The 23,118-nt window shown below is 35.6% G+C and overlaps 2 protein-coding genes across 3 annotated transcripts; one reads left to right on the top strand and one right to left on the bottom strand.

Moving 5' to 3' along the window:
• Nucleotides 1-2,256: 2,256 nt before the first annotated feature.
• Nucleotides 2,257-6,482, bottom strand: LOC104884695 (G-type lectin S-receptor-like serine/threonine-protein kinase At1g11300). 2 transcript variants are annotated; one of them, XM_048635189.2, is made up of 7 exons: nucleotides 5,230-6,482; nucleotides 4,786-4,929; nucleotides 4,520-4,695; nucleotides 4,212-4,422; nucleotides 3,885-4,122; nucleotides 3,622-3,769; nucleotides 2,257-3,380 (listed from the first exon to the last, which is right to left on the bottom strand). In XM_048635189.2, exons 1-7 carry the CDS (start codon nucleotides 6,350-6,352, stop codon nucleotides 3,072-3,074), a joined length of 2,349 nt encoding a protein of 782 aa, XP_048491146.1. In that variant the 5' UTR covers nucleotides 6,353-6,482; the 3' UTR covers nucleotides 2,257-3,071. The 2 variants fall into 2 exon arrangements, with proteins under 2 accessions (XP_048491146.1, XP_010667682.2); XM_010669380.4 differs by having other exon boundaries at nucleotides 5,077-6,479.
• Nucleotides 6,483-20,718: 14,236 nt separating this feature from the next.
• LOC104884696 (hypothetical protein) lies at nucleotides 20,719-22,310 on the top strand. The gene has a single exon (XM_010669382.4). The coding sequence runs from the start codon at nucleotides 20,896-20,898 to the stop codon at nucleotides 22,102-22,104; it is 1,209 nt and encodes a 402-aa protein (XP_010667684.1). The 5' UTR covers nucleotides 20,719-20,895; the 3' UTR covers nucleotides 22,105-22,310.
• Nucleotides 22,311-23,118: the final 808 nt, after the last annotated feature.

The raw sequence follows: 23,118 nt of genomic DNA, 5'->3' as shown, positions 1-23,118 counted from the left end.
CCCTCTATCGCAACCCCACCAACCCCTCCCCTTCCCTCTGCCGCAACCCCCACCCCCCGTAGCCCAGAAATTCGAACAACAACACTGACACAGCAGTGGAGCGAGCGGAGGAGAGAATTTCCGGCGAAGCCAGCGTGGTGCGACGCGACACTGATGCAGCAGTGCAGCAACGTAGGGAGTAGTGCAGCAAATTGAAGGGGATGGTGCAGCGACGAAATAGAGGAGAGAGAATCTCCGACAAGCCTGGCAAATCGCCGGCAAATTGAAGGGGATGGTGCAGCGACGAAATAGAGGAGAGAGAATCTCCGACGAGCCTGGAAAATCGCCGACGAATTGAAGGGGATGGTGTAGTGAGGTCAGCGAAGAGAGAAGAATAAGGGAAAGGGGTTGGCAGAGGAAAGGGGGCTGCGGCGGAGGGGGTGGGTGGGGGGTGCTGCATCGGTGAACGAAGAGGGGAGGGGGAGTGGTGATGCGCCGGTGGGGGAGGGGGAGGGGTGGGGGCTGGGGTGGGGGAGCGCCAGTGGGGGAAGGGGAGGGGTGGGGGATGGAGTGGAGGAGGGGCTGGTGTAGTGGAGGGGGTGGGTTTGGGTTTAGATTTTAGGGTTAGGTTTAGATTTTAGGGATTAGGGTTAGTGAATAATGATGGCAAAATCGTAAATAAAACAAACGACAACCCAACGTCCGTTAGAAAAATGGTATATGATGCACAAATATGAAAAGTCAGGGGTATATGGTGAATTGTAATTGAAACATTGAGGGTATATTGTGAATTTGTTGATTTGTCGGGGGTATTTGGTAAAAAAACCGCATATGTTAATATCGAATTTCATATTAATGTAGAAAATACGGTCAAAGTAGAGTTAAGAATGGTGCAAAAGTTAAAATGAATCATTTGTTTTATAAAACGAAAAGAACACGGGGAGTAATAATAAAAAATAAGGATGATGTCTTTTTTATTAGGAAGATTTGTCGGTTATTACTTTTTAGGTAACTCACTTTTTTTTTTTTAAATGTAGTAATTTACAACTTTGTCTAAGAAAAGATGGGGTAGATTATTACAAGGTGATGTATTGAAAAGTAGTAAGTAAATTATTTTAATTTTTTAAGGTAAGGAGAATGTATCATAAGAGGAACAAAACCTCGCTCAGGTCAACCCGGCCTGGGTTTGCAGGCAAGGCTTCTTAAGAATAGGGGAATGATAAGGAAAAATCCTCATCCCAAAAGTACCTCTAGTGTGGTTTGATCCCACAACCCTAACTTCAAGGTTGTGAGATACAAACCATGTGGTATTGCTTGGTATAGAATTAAATATTTATTGAAACTAATACTTTGACGCCAAGAAATAAGTCAATAACCTCTTAAGTCCTTTACAAAATTAAAACAATTCAAAGGCCCACCACCTCTAATGAACTTACAAATGATAAGTGTGAAACCTTAATTTAATCTCATATGATCTATGATGGGAAAAACATCATGTCCCAACTTAGCTTGTAGCGTAATCATAATTGATACGTCTAATATAATCAAAAACAGTCACTCACTTCTAAGTTCTAACATATACAACTTAATGGCCAAAACTCTTGTTATCGACCACTTAAGAAAACTAATCAAAACACGGGTAACAAAGCAATATTCTTATATTCATAAGTCTATTTTTTTTTTTTGGAAATTCAATTATATTTATAAGTCATAACCATTTTATATCTTTTTTTTTGTTTTGTGTAAATCCAAATTGAACTTAACCAGAAACATCTCAGTTAGAGGTGGGCATGGGCCGGGCCGGCACGAGCCCGCTCGAGGCCCGACGCGGCCCGTGTCCGCTACGTGGGCCGCGGGCCTGTCACGGTCATGAACTTTTATTTTCGGCCCCCACCGGCACGCTCCTTTCCTTTGTTTTTTACCCTAAAACTGTCAAAAATACAACATAAAACATGGGCCGGCCCGTGGACAAATTTTCAAAATTTCAAGCTCGGCCCGGCACGAGCCCGCAACTCATGGGCCCGAGTCCGGCCTGGCCCGCCATTTACTCAAGCCCGCGGGCCGAGCCCGTGAACAGGCTCGGCCCAGCCCATGCCCACCTCTATTCTTAGTCATGGAAACGCTTTATGTATTTTCAGAGAATTCTTGCACACACATGAGTCCTAATTGTATGTACCTCAAAATTTCTGCTTAATGACAAAACATTGTCCTCATTCCACAATTTCCATGCCTAAAAGGCTAACCATATAAGCAATAAAGGACAAAACATTGTCCTCATTCCACAATTTCCATCCCGAAAAGGCTAACCATATAAGCAATAAAATAAGAAGGTAATTTACAACTTTTCATATGCAGGCTAATGTAAAAAGGTCTTGTGTTTGATACATCACAAGTAACCCTAGATTAAGTCAACCTGATTTTACATAAAACTGTCTCGTATAAGATTTTGGCTACATTTCATTAGAGCAATGATTACAATTAACAAGTGCCTCAATCATTTGGTGAAGACATTATTCCAACTCAACCTTAGGTCTTCGATTCGAAGCTCTTAAAATGTAGCAAACACTTGTTGGGAGACCTTTATCCAAGGCAGAATTGAATATGTATTAGGTGGAGTCTAGTAGACTTTCGATCGAATAATAGTTTTTATCAATAAAAATATTAGTTGTATCACTTCTACATAAGGAGAAACACTAATATGTGTGGACATGTTGTAGATCACTTAATGATCTAATGTAAGAGGCTCCAAGGAATCCTCACCATGTGGACAATGTTGCCCCATATGGTCCACATTTACCCGGATCAAGATGATTGCATAGTCTGTCTAAGCTAGCCCAAATTCTAACTATAAATAAACCATTTCCACTCAAGGACTACTTACGTTATTAAAAACTGTAAGCCAATGTTTAGCAGAAACAACAGAGAAGTGAAAGCTGACAGGATCTGCATACCTTAATCTCATATAATCTTTGCCTGGAATGTTTTTGTCCTAATCTTGCAGTGTACTCGCTCATAATTGACCAACTTTAATAGAATCAATAGACACTAATCACAGGATTCACAGCATATACATCTCTCTGGTGAAACAAATGTCATCGAGCACTTAACGAAGTAATTGAAACACGATTCACAGAACAATATTCATGACCATTTTGCTGGGCTTCATTAAGAAAATCAACCCTTCTTTGGGTAAAACCGGGTTGTGCTGGAATAGGAAGATTTAAAACTTCATTTTCAGCCATGGAAATGACCATGGAAACGCTAGGTCTATCTTCGGACAATTCTTGCACGCACAGCAGTCCAACTTGTATGCACCTCAAAATTTCTGCTTGGAAGGTGGATTCTGAAATTGTTGGGTCAATTAATGACAAAATGTTGTCCTCATTCCACAATTTCCATGCCTAAAACCATAGAAGCAAGAAAGTTAGAAGGTAAATAAATACTTTCAGATGGACGTCAGACGTGTGCATAGCAAATTAGACTATACTAACAAGAAGAAATCTTGGATAGCATGGTTTTGCACCAACTTGCAGTTAAACATTTAAAAGTAACCCTAGATTAATTGACTACTAGAAATCAATTATGTCTTCTCTACACCATTAGACATAATTAAATGTATGAAAATATCGTAAAATATCTTACATGACCGACGAGGCTCAAGGAATCCTCAGTTTTGAAGCTGCTGTTTCTTCTTCCACTCACTATCTCTAGTAGCAGCACCCCCAAGCTGAACACATCTGACTTTTCTGAAAATCGGCCTTCCATTGCATACTCTGGAGACATATAACCACTACATTTCAAGTAGAACAAATCAGGAGTAAATGCATTAGTTTTATACTCAAAATGGTTGTAACTGAATATTGGTTACTGAAAACTAATATATGAGCATGAAGCCAGGAACTCACTAGGTACCAACAATCCTTTTCGTGTCAGCTTGATCTTGGTTGCCTCCAACTATTCTTGCCATGCCAAAGTCTGATATTTTAGGATTGAGATTTTCATCCAACAAAATGTTGCTTGCTTTAAGATCACGGTGAATAATCCTTAATCTTGAATCTCGATGAAGGTAAAGAAGTCCTCTGCATGTGCCTAAGATTATGTTACGTCGCTTCTTCCAGTCGAGGAGCTTCTGATGAGCTGGATCTGGGTGTGAAAAATTGTGGCATTGGCCACACTGGGTAAGATGATAAAAACATTGAACAGTTATCTATAAGAATTTTAACACAAATTACCAAAGAGAAGTGCATCAAGGCTGTTATTTGGCATGAACTCGTAGACCAGCATTTTTTCTTCCCCTTCTACACAGCAGCCCAGCAGCTTAATAAGATTTATATGTTGAAGTTTTGAGATAACCAACACCTCATTCATGAACTCCTGAAGACCTTGCCCAGATGCTTTTGAAAGTCTCTTAACTGCTATTTCTTGGTTATCTTCTAATCTTCCCTGCAATCAAACATCAAAACTTCAGATTTTCTGTTCTTGTAACCACACTACCTCATAAACACACAAAAGAGAGACTCTTTATCATCTATGGAGTTACCTTGTATACTGTACCAAAACCACCTCGCCCAAGCTTATTTATTTCCTGGAAGTGTTCTGTCGCAATCGCCAACTTCTCCAATACGAATACTTGTAAATCTCCAGTTTCAACTGTAGTTCCTTCTTTCAACTTGGAGTTCTGCAATAATGTCTTCTTGCCCGACATTTTCTTCACATCTACAATAACATTGCATTAGCTGGAAAAATATTACAAACTAGCGCATAAAAACCAGAAAATAAGTGAATAAAAAAAGTTGAAAAAATCACCATTTCTCTGACACATCCACCTCCATACACAGCCCATGATGACAGCAAGTGTAACAGTTCCAATAAGAACTATCACTATGAGAATTATATTCCTTTTCCTAGCTTTAGCTTGCTGTGATTGTTGTTGTTGCTCATTAGCTATACCTGAAAACATAACATAAACTTCACCGTGATTAATTTTTTCAATATTGAATCTCTATGTATAAGAACATGATGTACCCAAATGTTGCTCCAATGTAAGTATTATTGTAACTACATTAAGTGCAAGAAGTTCAGGGAAGGGAGAAGCACCTGATTCTGAATAAGCCAATCGAATGGAAAGATCAATGCCGTCAGTATATAGTTCATTTATGTCAATTAAGCTGGCATTCCATATCATACACCCAATACTTGAATAATAAGAATAAGCCAAACATGAACAGTTTCCTAAGCACTGCCTCTTACATTCTTCTTCTACTCCGTTTGTGGGATACCACTTAGCACCATCTGAAACTTTCACATTTCTCAACTTCCAAAACTCATCTGCTCTGCCCCGTCTAGTCACACACTGCAGTGGTGTTCTCCGAACACACCCGTTTGTCCAATTCCCTTTGCTCCATTCTTCATTGTTGTTTGGCACAAAGCCATTCAAGCAACTGCAGATTGATGAATTCTTTGAGCTACAAAGTCCAAATGGTCCACACTTGCCATAAATATTACAGTCAGATTCCAGGGCCCTCCATACAATTTCCCATTTCCCTGCATTCCATTGTTTTTGGACCAGATTTCCATCAAAATTCACTACAAAGTGTTGTAGAACACTAAGTGACTCGTTCCCCAAGGAAAATCTGAAGTATATTTTTCCTCCATTGTCATTTACAATACTTAGAACGGTATTTTTTCCAATAAATATATTACCATTCCATGGTGCATTTCTCCAATAAGGGCGATCATCATTCCACATAAAAACTTGAGGAGGAATAAGAGTGTTAATACCAACTGTGAAATTGCCACTTGATGGATCCGAAGGGCTCCTCCAAGATCTAAACAGTACTTTTTTGTTTCCCGCGCTTTCATCGATGGTAAATGTCATCAGTGGTAGAAATGAATCTGTTGGATGCTCAAAACTCTGCCAGATGATTGTATCACCATCATCTGAATGCAAAACAAGATTTCCTGTATCTAGGAGTTGGGCAACTGAGTTATTTCCCTCAAAAGACACATTTGAGGACCAAAACACCGCATTTTGTGCATCCAAGACTTGAAGATTTCCATCCTCAGACACTTTGAAGACCCCAGTAGAATCAGTAATTGGATTTTCCCTGTTAGCTACCCATACCACTTCCAGCTTATCAGACTCCTGATTACTATACCATATCCCAACATAGCGATTAGTCGAATTAGCCGGGCTGAAAAAGCCCATCTTAAAAATGGCATTACTAGACTCCATTGTGTCCAGATCATCTCTAAGAAATCGCGTGTTTGTAATATTTTCTAGAGCTAAACCAATCTCGGATACCAAAAACCAAACTGAAAACAGAATAAGGATAGGCAAGTAAGCCATAATATTCACTAGGGGTTTTCTCATATGATGAACACTGAAAGTATAAGATGTACAGATACTTGGTCTAAGCGTTTTATGTTAAAAACATCGTACCAACACACTTTTTCTTCTCTTAGAAAAAGTCTATGCTAGAGTTTAGTGGTTGTGCTTGTGTCTTGTAGTATGCATTTGGGCCACCTATCACTTAATCAGCTCATCTCTGACTATTATTAACACTTCATGAGAAGCCAAATTTGACAATTTTATGCCAGACTTGCTGAGCTTTCATACTTGTCTGTTATGAACTCGCTCGATTCGCGGTGTCAATGAGCCAAATCATCAGCCAACGAAATGTCATCGTGCAAAGTTTGAAACTTTTGTGTCACACAAGAAGGCTTTTGCAACGTTTATTTTCACAGCAACTTTTTATGTTTTCCATTGTTGATCACTTGAATGATACTGCTATGAAGTACTCTTATCAGTAGTTGCGTTTTATATTCTCAGTCAGAAATTCAACTAACAGGTGGTGCGCATCATCGGTATGGAGGAACACAAATGAAAAATGCTATCACTCCACAAAGTTATGTGAGTTGGTCTTAAGCCGTAAACTTTGGATTGGAATTGCTTGCCTTTTAAGTATAAATGTACAAGTCTCATAGTTTAGGACGGAAATTAAACTAACCAAAAGATGAATACAAATATAAGGAGACCACGATATTTCCTAATATAATCTTCCTAATAAATATCCTAACCCGAATTCACCAAAAGAAAATCCTAACCCTTACACTATCGTGAAACGTGATAATTCACACGCGTTTGATTATGATCTGCAATCCAACTTAACTAAACAATAAAAGATATATTAACTAATTGCAAAAAATATGCAATTGTTTTTATAGAATAACTTTTCATGAAACAATGTTAACTAATAAATCAAAACTCATAGCATTTAACCTATAAATCATAATTATCAACCCGAAGGCATAACATCAACTAAAACACCATAATCATGTCCCAAACACAATAGATTTATATCTAAAGCTATAACTAACAATCCAAAAATAAGTATTAACCCAAAAACCGTAATAAATAACAAGCAAACCATAATTATATACTCCCTCCGTTCCCTTGAGTTCTTTACGTTTGGTATCATGCACGTGAATTAAGGAGTGTAGGTAGTGGAATAAGATTCTCTTAAATGATTAATGTTGGTTAACCAAATCAGTAAATTATCATGAATTTAGGAAAAGCAAACTGCATTAAATGCAGAAAACAGTAAACTAAATGCTTTGAGAGAATAGAGCTTCAGTCCTTGCAAAACCATATTGACCAATAGGAAACCTTTATTGTTTTTTTTAAAACCTATAGGAACAAAGTATACGGATGGGAAATGCAAACAACACAAAGAATACTTTCTTTTTTACTGTATAAATACGCTCAATGGCCTTTTACCGTTCATAAAAAATAAAAATAAAAATGAGTAACGGATACATGCATTAAGTAGGGGTCATCAATACTGGTCAAAGGTCATCAGATTCATGGAATGGAATCCGAGAAAAAATAGGGGCAATTCAGTAAATTCTGATTTTTTTTTTCTGAAACAGCTTTAATCTTAAGGGTAATTTAGTCAATAATTTGAGTTATTTAGGTTAAGATTCTAAGTTTAAAGAACAAAAGGGAAAACCCTTTACGGAAAGGGTAAAGAACTCAAAGGAACGGAGGGAGTAGTATACACCCAAGACCATATTTATCTCGAAAACTATAACACAATAACATGAAAATTATAACTAATAACGTGTAAATAATTACGAATAGCTAAAAACCATAACCATTAGCCTTGGAAAAATAATCATAACTATAACTAATAACACAAAAACTAGAACTAATAACATGTAAATAATTACTAATAATGAAAAGGAAAATTGTTTTAAATAAGTCTGTTAGAATAAGAGTTTCGCAAAGGCAGAAATAGATAACTTTCAAGGCTGTGCCGTGATAGGAGATCACTGACTTGAAAGCAATTATGGCCCGACAATGGTGGTTATCGATCTTGGCCGGAATGCTCCCCAAGGTTTACACAGCAGCTAAGAATGCCACCACTAGCAAACTGAGCTTTAGAGAATAGCACGAAAACCCAGGAATAGAGAAGAGAAGGGAAGAGAGAAGAGTGTTTGTTTTTTGTGTGTCTGACTGAACAGTATGGCACTGATTTTATAGGGAAGAATCAAGCCAAAAAACGGATAGCAATCAAGACAGAAATCAATGGGCGGATAATTAGGGATTGCCATGAATACTGTAACGGTAAAACGTTACAGAATTCCAACAGCCACACACGCGTAGCTCCCGGGTCCAAAACTTTAGTTAAGTTAAGTTTATTCCCCAAAGCCCAAAGCCCATGGCCCATGGCCCTGGCCCGGTCCGGGCGGGCGGCGCGCGCGTGTGTGATAGCAAGCCCAAACCAAACATATCATCCAACCACAAAAGCATCTCTAGTCACAACTCAATAGATGGAAGGAGGGAGGAAATATATAAACATGAAGAAATTCCCTCCCACAAGCAATGTGAGACAAACAAGAAAATGAGCCAAGGCTTTTCCAAGCCTTAACTCCAACAAAGTCAATCTTTGCGTGGTCTTCCCATTTTAAGTCTACCTTTTGATTATCCCTGATTGAGTTAGGCTTGTATGTTTGTTTTCTTCTATTGAGTTTTAACCTGTTTGTGACTTGTTTAGTAGGTTATTTATAATACGTGTTTCATTATTTTAGTTTTCAGTTTTCTTTATTTTAGTAAATGGAAAACCATCTACCTTGATTTTATTAGATTTAATCTAGTAAAGTTTAGTTTAATTTAATCAATTGTTCCATGTAGATACGATACCCTATTGTTTATCACTTACTATTTGATCTTATGTACTTGCGTGAATTGTCTTTTTAATGCTTGTCTAAAATCGCTATCAATGATTGAGTTGCGTCTTAGCGAGATGTTTTCTATAACAATTGCTCACATGGTATCATGTATTCATGTGAATATGTGATATGATAAACCATGATATAAACTAGAGTTTGGCTTGGGGTTGGACGACACAATTTTCTCAGACTCAGCATGAGCCCTCTAGTAGATTGGCCCAGTATGAGAGGTCTAATGGTAAACTGTGGACCGTTTAAGAATACTACTTTCAAAAATTTGTTAACTCCGTCTACTTCTCCCTTACTCATTTTCAACCAAACATGAGAAAAAATGTGAAATTCTTGGTGTGGTGTGGTGTGGGGTGGGGGGGGGGGGGGGTTTGGTGGTTTTGCATGTCTCGGTGACCGGGTAGTGCAAAAGCTTCTCCTTGGAATCCTGGAATGACATAATTTTTCCTCATCGCGTTATAGACCTTATCAGATACGGGCAAGTTTGAGCAGCAGTCTGACACAACGTCACAACTGTAATAGAAACCATAAGAGGCTCTTAATAAGATTAGCAATGTGCTCATGTTATGTTCTAGTTTAAAAATCAAGAATTTTAATTTATTTCACATTTGTAGGGCTTTTGGTTAGGGGTAATTAATTGAATGGAATAGAAATACTCTTGTTTTCTTTTGCTTTTTTGTAAGGTATTTCTAAAATTTTGTGAAAATTTTCTGAGTTATATGGTGAATTTTGAAAATATTGAAGAGTATATGGTAAAATTTCTAAAAATTGGGACTATGGTGAACCCGTATATAGTGCATTTTGAAAACATCAATGGTATATGGTCAATTTTCTAAAAGTTCAGAGGTATTTGGTGAAGAATTCGTATATTATAATCCCTTTTTTTAATGCTTGAATATTTAATTAATAAGAATCTAAAGTATAGTCGGTTATATGGGATCCTATGTAGTGCTCTTAATGCTCCAATCTTGTTTATATGTTAGACTAGGTTTTGACCCGTGCAAAATGCACGGAATTTTTTTTATTTATAAATTTTATGACTTTATGATGTTCTCCCAAAATTATGGGGTGAATATTAGATCGTGATTTAAACTTTTTATAATCATATCGTTTATGAGGAATATTTTAAAACTGACTTATAACCCGTGCGTTCAATGACTGATGTAATTAATATTATGTGCGGCGTTGACTGAAAAAGTCTTTGCTCTACCTTGCTTCACATTGAGGACCAAATAAAATCACAATTCGCTCCATTATTGGGATCCAATCATGCAACCACTTCTTTTCCCACTTTTAGCCGTCCCTACTTTCCACAGTTCCTATCACCCTCACTCTTTTGTTGTCTTGAGATCCCGTGATCTTTATCACAAATAAAATTTCAAACCCTAATGATGGTAACTCTTAATATGGCAAACTGAACATGTGCAAATTACAAATAAAAAATGGAGATTTAAAACATAGCTAGAATTGTTATATTTAATTGAACCTTTCTCCTGAATTTGGGCAATATCATATTTAAATAAAATGGAGATTTATTCAAAAATTGCTACATTCGATCAATTGAATCTTATGTTATTAAAGAAAAAATTTCTCGTTCAATTCCAGATTTATTCGAAAAAAGTTATCCAAAAAGTTTGACCAAGATTCATCGAACACACTTGATATTTTGAAAATGGAGAAAAAATGAATTTGATTGTGTTTTTATCCATTAACGTTGGATGTGTGAGATTCAGATGTTATCTACATAAGTTTTTTATATGAAGATGATGATTCACTTTCTAGATGTTCAAATTGAGATGGAAAAAGACAGAATTTTTATGGCAGTGAAAATGAGAGTTCTAAGCAAGGGTTTGTTACAGTTTGGAACTTTATTAGCAAACTTAGTTTTGTTAAGATTATATTCGGCTTCTAGATAGAAGTAAGATTCTATGCACCTCTCTTAGAATTTAAAGCTTGTAAGTTTCATACTATTTGACCCATTTTTTATTTATTTTGGAAAGTAAAATATAGAATAAATTGTATTGTCAATTATTGTTACATGCACAGTTCACCCTTTTTTCGTTTTTATTGTGAGTTTGTGATTAGCTCACTGACACAGGTCAATAATACTTGTTCCAAATGAACGGTAATATATAAAAATAAAAATCAATTTATATGTGGAAATATATTATATGCATGATATTTTATCTTTTCTTTGAGATGAACACCTATAAATTATGAGCTCTCAAATTTCATATGTATGGTAATATTATTTTTTATAGCTGTGATTCGGTTGTTGTGAATAAACTGAACAAATATATATATATATATATATATATATATATGACTTATAAACTTCACAAAGATACAACTACACTAAAATTATGGACAATAAATTTCACATAAGTTCTATATGTAATTTTAATCTTTAACCTTACATAGAGATGTCATACATTTACCAGTTAAGATAGCATATTCCTAGCGGACTTTAAATACTGCGATGTGATATTTTGTACAATGAAAGGGGTCCCATTGATTATACTAAACTTTAAGACATCTCATGCTTGTTGTTACAATTAGGCTACCCTCCTTTAAGTTTTACAAACCTCATGAGCCAAGTAAAAGTTAACTTTTGTTGAGACTTTGTTATCTTTTCTTATCTATTTATATATTGGCTAATCTTTTTTAGTTGATAGTTTAATATTAGGTGTTAGTACATAAGATGTTTAGACTTTTGTGCAAGTATTAGTACATAAGATGTTTATTCTTTTGTGCAAGCTAAGTGTTAGTACATAAGATGTTTATTCTTTTATGCAAGCTAAGTGTTAATACATAAGATGTTTATTTTTTGTGTTATACATGAGGTGCTAATATCAATTATTATTGATTTTATCGTGGATCGTGTTTTGTATTGCTAATCACATTGTAACTCACTAATAATTATCATCGTTTTATGGGATACACCGTAGTCTTTGTAATATGACGGCCCACGATTTTATAGTTTGCAATGAACTTATAATTTTGATGGTATGGATATGTGGTCAATGATCTTATAATTTGAACTTTTTAAAAAAACCTATAATACAACTTATTGTATGATTAATACGTCCCTTGGTAAACTTTAAGTTTAATATTATAATCTGTTAAGATTTTGTTTTAATTGGGTTTAAGAAGAGAGTACAACATGTTCATTTAAATAGTTGTAATACCTTAAGTAGTACCTAAAATATCAGCTTCTTGCTATAAATTTATTTCTTAATTAGTGCCAAAATATATGATTAATAACTCAAATACCGAATTTAGGGGATATGAATTTTTAATTATATTCTAAAATACCGTATTTAGGGGATATGATTTTTTTTAATTAGTGCCTAAAATATCGGATTTAGGAGATATATTTTTTTGGCAGTTTTATGATGCATAAGTAATTACTAATTAATAGCAATCTATTCCTAAAATTTAGTTGATTTACATTCCATAACAGAGAATTTCTTAAATAGTTTCCAATTATATGCCTAAAAAAAGTAATGATAACAGAAATATTTAAGACAAATACACGTGTCAAAAAATTGTAAAAGATATTACAAAGGATTGACACATCAGCAATTCAATTTACTCTTGACACATAAGCAAATCCTTATTGCTTTATAGTATTATATAGATACTCCCTCAACTCTAAAATGAATGAGAAACTTACCATATTAGGTTGTTTCAAAATAAATAAAATATTATTTTATTTGGTATTTTACTTCTCTCTTCTCATCACATTGGTCCCTCATTTTCTTTCTCTTGATCTCTCTCGTCTTTTAAGTTCCCGTGTCAATTTCCTACATTCCATGTGAAATACAACAGAGGAAGTGTATAAATTAGATTAGATTAGATTAGATTAAATAAATTAGAAATACGAATGACAATGGGCCAGTCATAATCTAACTCGAACCTTATAAGAAGTTGAATTTTAAATTCAACTATGACTCCAACATGCTACTTCGACAATTCAAATTCAATCCAACATAAAATCTTAGCATACGACTCCGTCCTTTTTTCTGCCCCATTATTGTGTATAAAAAAATCTTATATAATAGAAATAATCTTATCATTAATTATTACTTTTAACAATCATATGGCAATAACTAAAGTTAAAAACAAGCTTAGTAAAAAAAATTATACTTCTTCCGTTCCATAATAAGTGAAACACTTCTCTAAAAAAGCTCTCACATAAAAGAGAGAAGTGTTTCACTTATTATGGAACGGAGGAAGTATAAAATAAGACCAATTGCCTCAAAATTGGAGTCAGAGTAAACATACATAATACAATCATATAAAAACATAAGAATAATTACCTCAAAGTAAGAGTCGGATCCCAATGTCAGGTAGGATTTTGTCGGGGTTGGACCGGATGATGGGACCTGACTCGGAGTAAGACTTTTTTAACAGTGTCGGATTAAGGTTATTTTATCTGGAGTCGGCTTGAAGATTTTCCTTTCTTATCAATCGAACCAAGGCCGGATCAGGCATGCATTGCCATCCATAGACTGAACTGAAATGAAATATAATTGTGAGAGGAAACGACTTCGAGTCTTTGATCCACCTCCGACTTGAAGTCGGACCTTTTAAAAGGATTCGAATTCAAATTTTTTTTTCAGAGTCGGCACAAATTTTTTCCTTCAGATCGACTCGAAACAATGTTAGATTCGGATTAGATTGTCATCTCTAATTAATGGCTCCAAAGCCGCTCAACTCCCAAGCCTGCCTCATCCACCTACCGACTTTTCCTATACACACCCAAAAAGAGAAAAGATTTAAGATTTTAAAAGAAGATCTACAAAAACAATGCTGTGTGAAATAGAGGCCATTTGATGGGCGGCATTATGTGGACCCTTGTGCCTACATCTTCCTCTTTACCCTGACAAATACGGGCCCTTATTATCCAAAGCGAACTTCCAATATGGGCCAAGCATTTGTGGCCTTTTATTTCCGCTATGGCTCTATTTAAGGTAATAATCAAAATGCGGGAATTCCTAACTCATATTTCAAGTCATAACAGCCCGTTTGGTTATTGGTACTAAATGATGGTAATGGTAATGGTTTTTAGTGCAAATTTGTGAAAGCATTCCCATGTCAATATCCATGGTAATGCTAGTTTATCCCAAAACACCTATCTCCTTCCTAAAATTTCATTACCATCCATTACCACTTAGGAAGGTGGTATTGGATGGTAATGGAAATTTATGAAGGAATCATGTTTTGACATCAAGTTTCATTACCATGAATATTAGCATTAGTATGTCTTCACAAATTTACACTTAAAAACATTACCATTACTGCAATTTAGTACCATTAACCAAACATGCCGTAAGTCATAACGATAATGAGCGATTTCTCATTTACAATATTTTACGATTGTATATTTGTATTTGATAAATTTTCTACATTTTGTTACAAATGTTGTATATTATAATTGACAAGAATTATTAAAAGTTCATCTATGAGCAACTTTAAGAGGACCTAATATTGATAGTAGACCAAATTTTTTATATAATAATTGTGCGCTAAATACTTCATATTTATACATTGTTAATTTATTGACTACTCCCTCCGTCTTAAAATATAGTTTTCATTTTCCTTTTTTGAAGGTAATTTATGCAAGTAGACTCTAAGAGGAATAGTAAAGATTTTTTGTTTATTTAAATAAATGTTGTATGGGTAAAGATGATTTTTAATTGGTGAAAGAGCATTAATTGTAACATTTTGGTTGAATAAACAAAGGAAAAAACAAAATTCAAGAAGCAAATAAATGTTGGAACACAGTTTTCCTAGACAAATAATGGAAAGATGTGAAACTAAATATGGAAATGGGAACTATATTTTAGGACACTCAAAATGAAAATGGGGACTATATTTTGGGACGGAGGGAGTAGTACAGTAGTTCCCAAGTCCTATATATATTTTGGTACTTTTTCCACTAAATTAAACAGTACATCAGTATTACATTTAATAACTTAATTTGTTTGAATATCAAATACTCCCTCCGTCCCATAATATAGTGTTTGTTTTTTTACACGTTTTTCGAGACGTAACTTTGGCCTTTAATATATTCAATCGCGTATTAATAAAATATATAAAAAGTTTATATTTATGAAAGTACACGTTGAGGCGAATCCAACAAGATCATATATGAGTAGGTTTTTTTTGTATATAATAATGAAAATATTTGTTCAAAGATTTTATAGTCTGACCCATCAAAAATGAAGTATATATGCACTATTTTATAGGACGGAGGGAGTAGTAGATTGTTCTTTTTTCTTTTAGGTCCCACTAGGGACTCTTGGTAATAATAAGAACCCTACTAAACCAACACCTATTGCAGATCATCAGTAAGTCCAGCTACACATGTCAATGCTTGAGACTTGAGAGTAGGAGGAAATAAGGGATCGGAATTCCTACTACGAAGCACAAGTATGTAGTAGGATTCGAACTTATGATTTCAAAATCAAAAAGTGAGTTCCCAACACCTGCACCAAACAAGCTTGATTAATAGTAAATCGTTTTTTTAAAAAAAAAAAAAAACTAGTTATTAGGCCCGCGCTATGCTCCGGGTAAGAAAAAAATTATTTATTAATATAATACTTTATGATAATAACACTAAATAAAACTTAGCCTAGTGGTTAAGACTTTAGTACATGTACTTGAGGTTTTGGGATCAGACCCCATATTATGCGATTTCTAAATTTTTTGTTGTACATGGACAGTGGCGGAGCCACGTAGTAACAAGGGGTAGCACGTGCTACCCCTGTTTTTTTTTTTAAAAAAAAATCGAAAATACAAAAGGAAACCTAAACCTAACGCGTGCGCCGTTTCTTTCACTCTCTCAAACTCAGAGCCCCTACAACTCTACTCTCACTCTCCGTCTCTCTCACTATCTGTCGGACGGTCGTCGGTCTCTTGCTGGCGAGGCCTCTCTCACTTACCGACGAGGTATCTTACCCAGTTGCCCTCTTCGACTTTGATTACCGTCGAGGTAACTTCTCCGTCTATGCTATTCGTCGTTCAACCTCTTCGCTGCTTAAACGATTACTAAAGATTCAAGAACTTCAATTGTAGATCTTAGGTAATGTTTTTGATTACCGATCTTTGATTGTAAATTTTTCTTGTAGCTTCTTCCACTAAGCGATTCTCCAATTACCGGTGAGGTTGTGCTGAGTTACGTTGAGAGTTGTTGGTGTTCTGATATTTGTTAGATTTTCTTTTTTCTTGAAATCTCTTTCATCTAAAGTTAACTGTTAATTTATCCTCACTTGCAAAATCTCTTTGTAAACTCTTCTCTTTGCAAAGGAATTTGATTTATTAACCATTTATGTTTGTAAATTGCTTGCTTTGGGAATTGCCTTGCTCAAATTTATGAATGAATGATGACTGATGAGTTGTGGTATTTTAAAATTGTGTAGTGTGGATTTAAAATTGTCATCTCTGAATTTTTTGGGAATGTTCAGTGAATTGCAATATGTGATTATTGAATAATATATAATAATACAAATTATAGCTTTTGTGGGTTTGTGATGAAATGTTAAATTATTTTTTATTGTTCAATTATTGAAATAAGATGGGAATAATAAAATATTAGTTGAGTTTTTTTTTTTTTGACAGGAAAATATTAGTTGAGTTGATTAATGAATTTTTGCATTTGAATTTATTTAAAATCATGAAAATAAAACAAGAGAAGGAAATGTGAAACTTTTTTCCCCAAAGGGATATGTAATAAAAATTGATTCTACATACATTCAAATGCAAAAATTCATTAATCAAGTCAACAAGAATTTATTTTTTTCAAGTCAACAAGGGAAGGAGCTGTGATTTTTTTTTCCCCAAAAGGATACATGATAAAAATTAATCCAATCTTCCTCCTATAAAACCAAGTCAACAAGAATATGCTCCTTCAGATGTAAAACTTGACGTGTAATCGGTTTCATATTTTGAGAACTCAAAATTTTTAATTTTCTTTTGTCCAAGTACTTTGAGGTTGTATGTGGACTATGTAACATTTTGTATTTAGTTATTTTGGTTATTTTTGATAGGCGATAATATTGCAAAATTGTGCTACCCCTGACTTGAAATCCTGGATCCGCCCTGTACATGGATTATATGAACTAAAACTCTCTAGAAAGAGCACCGCATGACACATCTTCTTGTTTATACACGTTTTTAATATATTTATTATAGATAGCAGATTGTTCTTATTCACGTCATCACATTTTCAAATTTATTTTTCTGAAGCATACTGCTTTATGACAGCACTGAGATTATTTATTTCTGGCCTGGTGTGCTTAATGATTAACTAATGCCGACCATAATATGCATGCAAGTAGCCAAGCATCAAGAATACAAGACGATGCTATTGCTGATTACCCTGTGACATTAACATGGAAGAAGAGGGTATATATGTACTATGAAGACCTTACAAATTGTCATTACTTGTTCCGTCAAAAAACAAAAAAAATGTCATACTAGTGAACTGTGAACACATCAAACAGCTCACAGCTACTACTCAAATTGGACTAATTTACCATTATTTACATTAAGAAATGGTTGTTAATTATTGCTAAAATATTAATATTTTTGTCGGCAAGTATTATTCTTATTCTGAATTAAAATGCTAGTGTAAGAATAAAGAAAAAAGGTCATATAGAACTTTATATTTTTTAAGGCAATAATATATTGAATGAGTACTTTTAAATAGGATTATTATTACTCTCTTGATTCAGAGCGAGTACTATTTTATTTCTTTTGGAAAAATTGTGACCGCAAAATATCAATGACATATACATTTTTATGTGAGATTTTTTTTAGATTTTTCATATCGTGTCTTATCAAAGTATGAACATTAATAATCTTTATTGATCGTTGAAGTATTGAATAAGCATTTTAGATAAGCTAGCGTTTTAGATACCATAATGAGTGAATGGAGTAAAGGATAAAGATTAAAGGGAGTATCTAATTTTTGAAAACCAAATTATTATATGCATCACATTGAAACATTATATTTTCTTCGCTTTCTTTTACTTATATCATATTGACTTTTGACACTATTTACATATTGTACTCTGATCTTGTTTTATTATTCATATATAAGAAAAAATATAGTTTTGTAAGATCTTGTTAGATTCGACTTGACATTTAGTATCATAATATTAATTTTTTTATTTAAAATAATTAGATATATCAATGTTCAAATTATATGTTGACAAACGTGATAAAGTCTTTGAGTACAAGTCCATACGACTAAAGAAAATGTTAATGCAGAATGGAAGTCAAAAGAAAGGTACAAGTCATTGAGAGACAAACCAACTTCTTACTTAAAACCTTTATTTTTTTTAATCTTCTAACATACAACTTTAATTTAGTTTGTTCACATATTCTAAAGGATCAGTTATACAAATTGAACACTTCATCGAAACCAAATGAGTTTTATAAACTGTACATATAACAATTTAGAAGTATTACATTAATACCGCAAAGACTTCTCTCTCTCTAAAACCAAATGCTCTGAACTCTCTCTAAAAACTCAAACCCTAGGAACTCGCCGGAGCTCCGGCGCCGCTTAGGCTTTCGGCGGTCCTCCAGCGAGTCCTTTAATTATTTAACCGTAATTTCGCTTTCGTTTTTGGTTTTTGATCTCCGTTTTCGCGTTCGTGGTCCTTTTTCAGCGTGCGCAGCGTCCCTTTCCAGCGGTGGCGGCATCAAGCTCGTTCGGTTCCATCCCCAGTCGTTTGTTTTCGGTTCCCTTGCCCCCTGTTTCTCGTTTGTCGACACAGAGTCGTCGCCTAGGGTAAGGTTTTAGTTGGCGTTTGGCCTCCCCTGTTTTCTGTTTGTGTCGGTTTGGCTTCCCCTCCCCCATCCCCCTGGTTAGCGTTAGTTTTTGTTTAGTATCCCCTTCCCCGGTCAGTGTTAGTAGTGTTGTTGTGGCTTTCCCCTTCCCCTACCCTATCTCGTACGTATTCGCTGTAGTTGTCCTGGGCTTCCCCTCCCCCTCCCCTTGTCAGTGTTGCGGTCTTAGTTGGTGGCTTCCCTTCCCCGTCCCCGGTTCGAGTTATCAGCGTCGGCCCTAGGTGTTTTCTGTGTTGTCTGGTTATTGGTAGTGGTAATATGAACATGTGTTTTGCTTTCTCAATCTGCCTGGTGTTTTTGGTTCTTATTGGAGGTAGTTTTGTCGTCAAATTGTTGGGTCTGGTCTGTACGATCGGTTCAGGTTTGTGTGGCACATGGTTTCATGGCTGGGGTTTGTTCTCTCCGATTTTGTGAATTGGAGGTTTGTTCGAGATCTAACAATGCTTAGATCTCTGTCTCGCTTGGTAATGACCTTCTTGATCATTGCCTTGACAAAACGATATCTGAAGACGGCTCCCCAATTTGTTAATTGGGTTTATAGCACGTCAACGCATTCGAGCTTCTCCTCATCGGAGAAGCCAGAAATACCCATTCCACAGGGTATTCAGTCACAAAGGATTGTGACTTGGTTCTGTTGCGAGTCTCTTAACTCGCTGTTTCTTTGTCGCCCCGATCGTGAAGCAGGTCCACCCTTCCCACTCCTCTGTTCAGGTCTTTGTCACTCCTCTCCCGTCAGCAACAAAGTCATCAAGTTATCCAACTTTAATGACCTCCAAATGCAAGCAGCTTTATTTATTTACATCATTGTACTTGTTTTTTAAGAGCATGTAATGCTCCGTTTGCTTTAGTTTCTTTGTTTTTTAGAGTGGATGCAATATCCTTAGGATGTAATCCCGCTTTTAATTAATGTAAATTTTCTCGATGTCAAAAAAAAAAAACATATAACAATTTATGTTTTTTACATCAACATATTATACTTTCTCCATTATGTTTTAAATGAAACGTTTGCTTTTTCACGTAACCCAACGTACTTCTTTAATCATTAATATCTTTACTTGTCCACACGTAAACAATATAAAAAAAGTTACAATTTGATCATAGTATGGATTGAGACGAATCTAACAAGCAAGACTTCACTTGATTATGTTTTTCTTTATATAATGGTGATAAGTTGGAGTGAAAATTGATCAATAAATAATATCAATTTACTTAATATTTCATTTAAAATAGAACTGAAGAGATTTAATAAAGATGGATCATAAACTCTGGAGAAATCAAAATATATCAATCATGTCAAATGAGTTATGTTGACATAAAGCTTAGGTGAAAAACAAAACCACATCCTTACTCATCCCAAAACAAACCAATGACATTTTATTCTCATAAAACTTTTCTCTCTTCTATTTTCGGCTTTAAATAGCATCTAATTTTGATGACTTTCAACATCCACAATAATGCAAACTTTTAAAAACGAAAGTATAGAGTACTACCACCCCCCCCCCCCCTACCCCACCCCACCCCACCTGGGACCCATCCATGATGTTGATCCACAAACCTAACTAAAAATCAATCACCTCCTTACCTAAAAAAATAAAAATCAGAAACTCTAATTTAGCTTAACCACTAAAATACAATCATCTTATATACGTCTGTGACAAACTCCTCCATCACCGAACGTGCTACCCAATCACTTCTCTCCATTTATCAACAAACATAAAACATTCTCTCCCCTCCCAAAAAAATAAAACCCCCAGATTGTGTATTCAATAAAATCAATCCCCAAAGTTTTTAATAAATTTCATCAAAAAGATGGAGTTGGACTCGGGGGCTGACTCAGTGAGTTCAACTCCGCGTTCAGTCCATCAAAAACACCCAATTTCCGACGACAAATCAGTCGTCAGACTAATGGTAAGTTTCGCCGGTAAAATTATCCCACGTCCTCACGACAACCAACTTCGTTACGTTGGCGGTGACACGCGCATCATCGCTGTTAACCGAACCACAACTTTCTCTCTCCTCCTTTCGAAACTCTCGAAGCTTCTAACCCCTCAAAACGTTGACTTCACGATCAAATACCAGCTCCCTAACGAAGAACTCGACGCTCTTATAACAGTTTCAACTGACGAAGATGTCGAAAATATGATGGAGGAATTCGACCGTTTGTGTCTTTCTTCTTCATCTAATAAAATCCCACGCTTGCGTCTTTTTTTATTCCCTGCTAATACTACTAATACTGGAGAAGAAGATTCTAGAACTTCTAGTATTGCGTCGCTTTTAGATGGTTCTAGAAAGAGAGAGAATTGGTTTCTCGACGCTTTAAATGGTGGTGCGTCAGGTGGGTTAGAAAGAGGAAGGTCAGAAGTTTCGTCGATTGTTTCCGAAGTTCCGGATTACTTATTCGGTTTGGATAGTTCGGATGATCCGCCTGTTGTTTTATCCAAAATTCGGCATCGGTCAGGTTTGAGTGAACCCGTACCCGGTTCAGCACCCGGGTCGCCTGCTTTTGGATCCGCCTCTTCTGCCCCACCCATGCCGAATCTTCCCCCGGTTAAGACGAAACCCGAAAAGACTAACTTGAACCCGGTTGAGGATGGTGGGTCGGGTGGGTCGAGTTGGGGTCAGAGTGTTAACCCGGGTTCTCCATATCCAGCACATGCGGTTCAGCAGCAAATACCGGTTTATTATGTACCGGCTGCTGGGGGTGGGCCGGGTATGGTGGCCCATAGAAATGTGGTTCCAGTTCCGGTTCAAGTACCGATTCCTGGACCGTATGTGGCGCAATACGGTCCAGGACCGGTTCAGGTTCCGATTGGATATCCGGGTCCGGGTGTGGGTCCAATGTATGAGATGCCAATGCAGGGGAATATGGTTCAGGGTCAAAATCAAATGAATATGAACCAAAATCAGCCTATATATTATGGGATTAAAAACGGTGGAATGGTTGCTGCTTATCCGGGTACAGGTTTACCTGTTTCAGGAGATGAAGATGGGTCAAGGGGTCGGACTTTTCAAAGTTGAAATTACTTACACCTGTGGTCCGAATATAATTGTCATTATAGAAGTTTAATGTAAACTATTGTTGATTGTGATAATTAAAATTCAGACAAAGGCAACAAATAAACTCAAGCTTATGTGAGCTTTTATATAGCATTATGATATGATATAATTATGATGTGTGTCATTACTGGAATATACTAGTATAGTAGTATTTACTTTTCTTCAAAGAGTTAGAAAGTGTGCGGACATCTCTTCTCTTTTTGTTTCTGGTTGTTTACGACTTATGAGAGCTTGTTTGGTTAACCTTCAAATGCATGGGAAATTAGAATTCTTAGGCAATAAATAATTGTGTTGTTGTTTGGTTCGTAAAAATATGGGAAGTAAAACTTCCTAGGAAGTTCTATTTCCTACAAAATGGAGGAAATAACTTACCTAGATTTTCTTTGGTAAATGGAAATCTCCATGGGAAATAGCATTTCCTATGTTCAACCAAACAAAAAAAATGTAATTTCTAGGAAGTAAAATTTTATGGGCAATGCAAATTCATGGGTAGTTATACTTTCCAACTTCAACCAAACGAGCCATGAGAATTGGAGGCGGGAAGAGAAGCTCTGTCTTGGCAACCAATAGGTAATTTGGTACTTCCTCATTTCTTTTTTACTTCTAATGCTATTTTAGTTGAAAGTTTTATATTAACTACGATATTTTTTATTTGATACTATTCTCTTTTTATTTCTCATATCACACGAGTCTCACTTTTAGTTATTTTATATCTATTTGTATTCACATAACTTTGTTATATAATGTGACAAGGAGTAATCTTGCAATTAAAAAAGAGCAAAAGTATAGCCGGCAAAATAGACATGTATTCGTTGACATGACTTGAAACATCCGACCTGAAACTCGTTTTCACCCGAAAATAACGACACGAAACAAAACCAAAACACGAAATAACCCAACCCGACCAGAATTCGGCCCGAATTAAAATAGACCCGAATATGGCATGGACCCGAATCTACTCGACCCGAAATTGAC

This window comes from Beta vulgaris, chromosome 8, assembly GCF_026745355.1.
Source record: "Beta vulgaris subsp. vulgaris cultivar EL10 chromosome 8, EL10.2, whole genome shotgun sequence".
Lineage (NCBI taxonomy): Eukaryota > Viridiplantae > Streptophyta > Magnoliopsida > Caryophyllales > Amaranthaceae > Beta > Beta vulgaris.
Note: the sequence above shows the minus strand (reverse complement) of the source record. Positions and strands in the feature narration are given on the sequence as shown.

What these genes read in the sequence shown, in the direction of transcription:
- LOC104884695 (XM_010669380.4), bottom strand. Translation starts at nt 6,352, where the DNA reads ATGAGAAAACCCCTAGTGAATATTATGGCTTACTTGCCTATCCTTATT. An exon ending in ATTGGCTTATTCAGAATCAG is followed by an intron (nt 4,930 to 5,076) that starts GTGCTTCTCCCT and finishes TTATGTTTTCAG; the next exon opens with GTATAGCTAATGAGCAACAA. An exon ending in GTGGATGTGTCAGAGAAATG is followed by an intron (nt 4,696 to 4,785) that starts GTGATTTTTTCA and finishes ATGTTATTGTAG; the next exon opens with ATGTGAAGAAAATGTCGGGC.
- LOC104884696 (XM_010669382.4), top strand. Translation starts at nt 20,896, where the DNA reads ATGGAGTTGGACTCGGGGGCTGACTCAGTGAGTTCAACTCCGCGTTCA.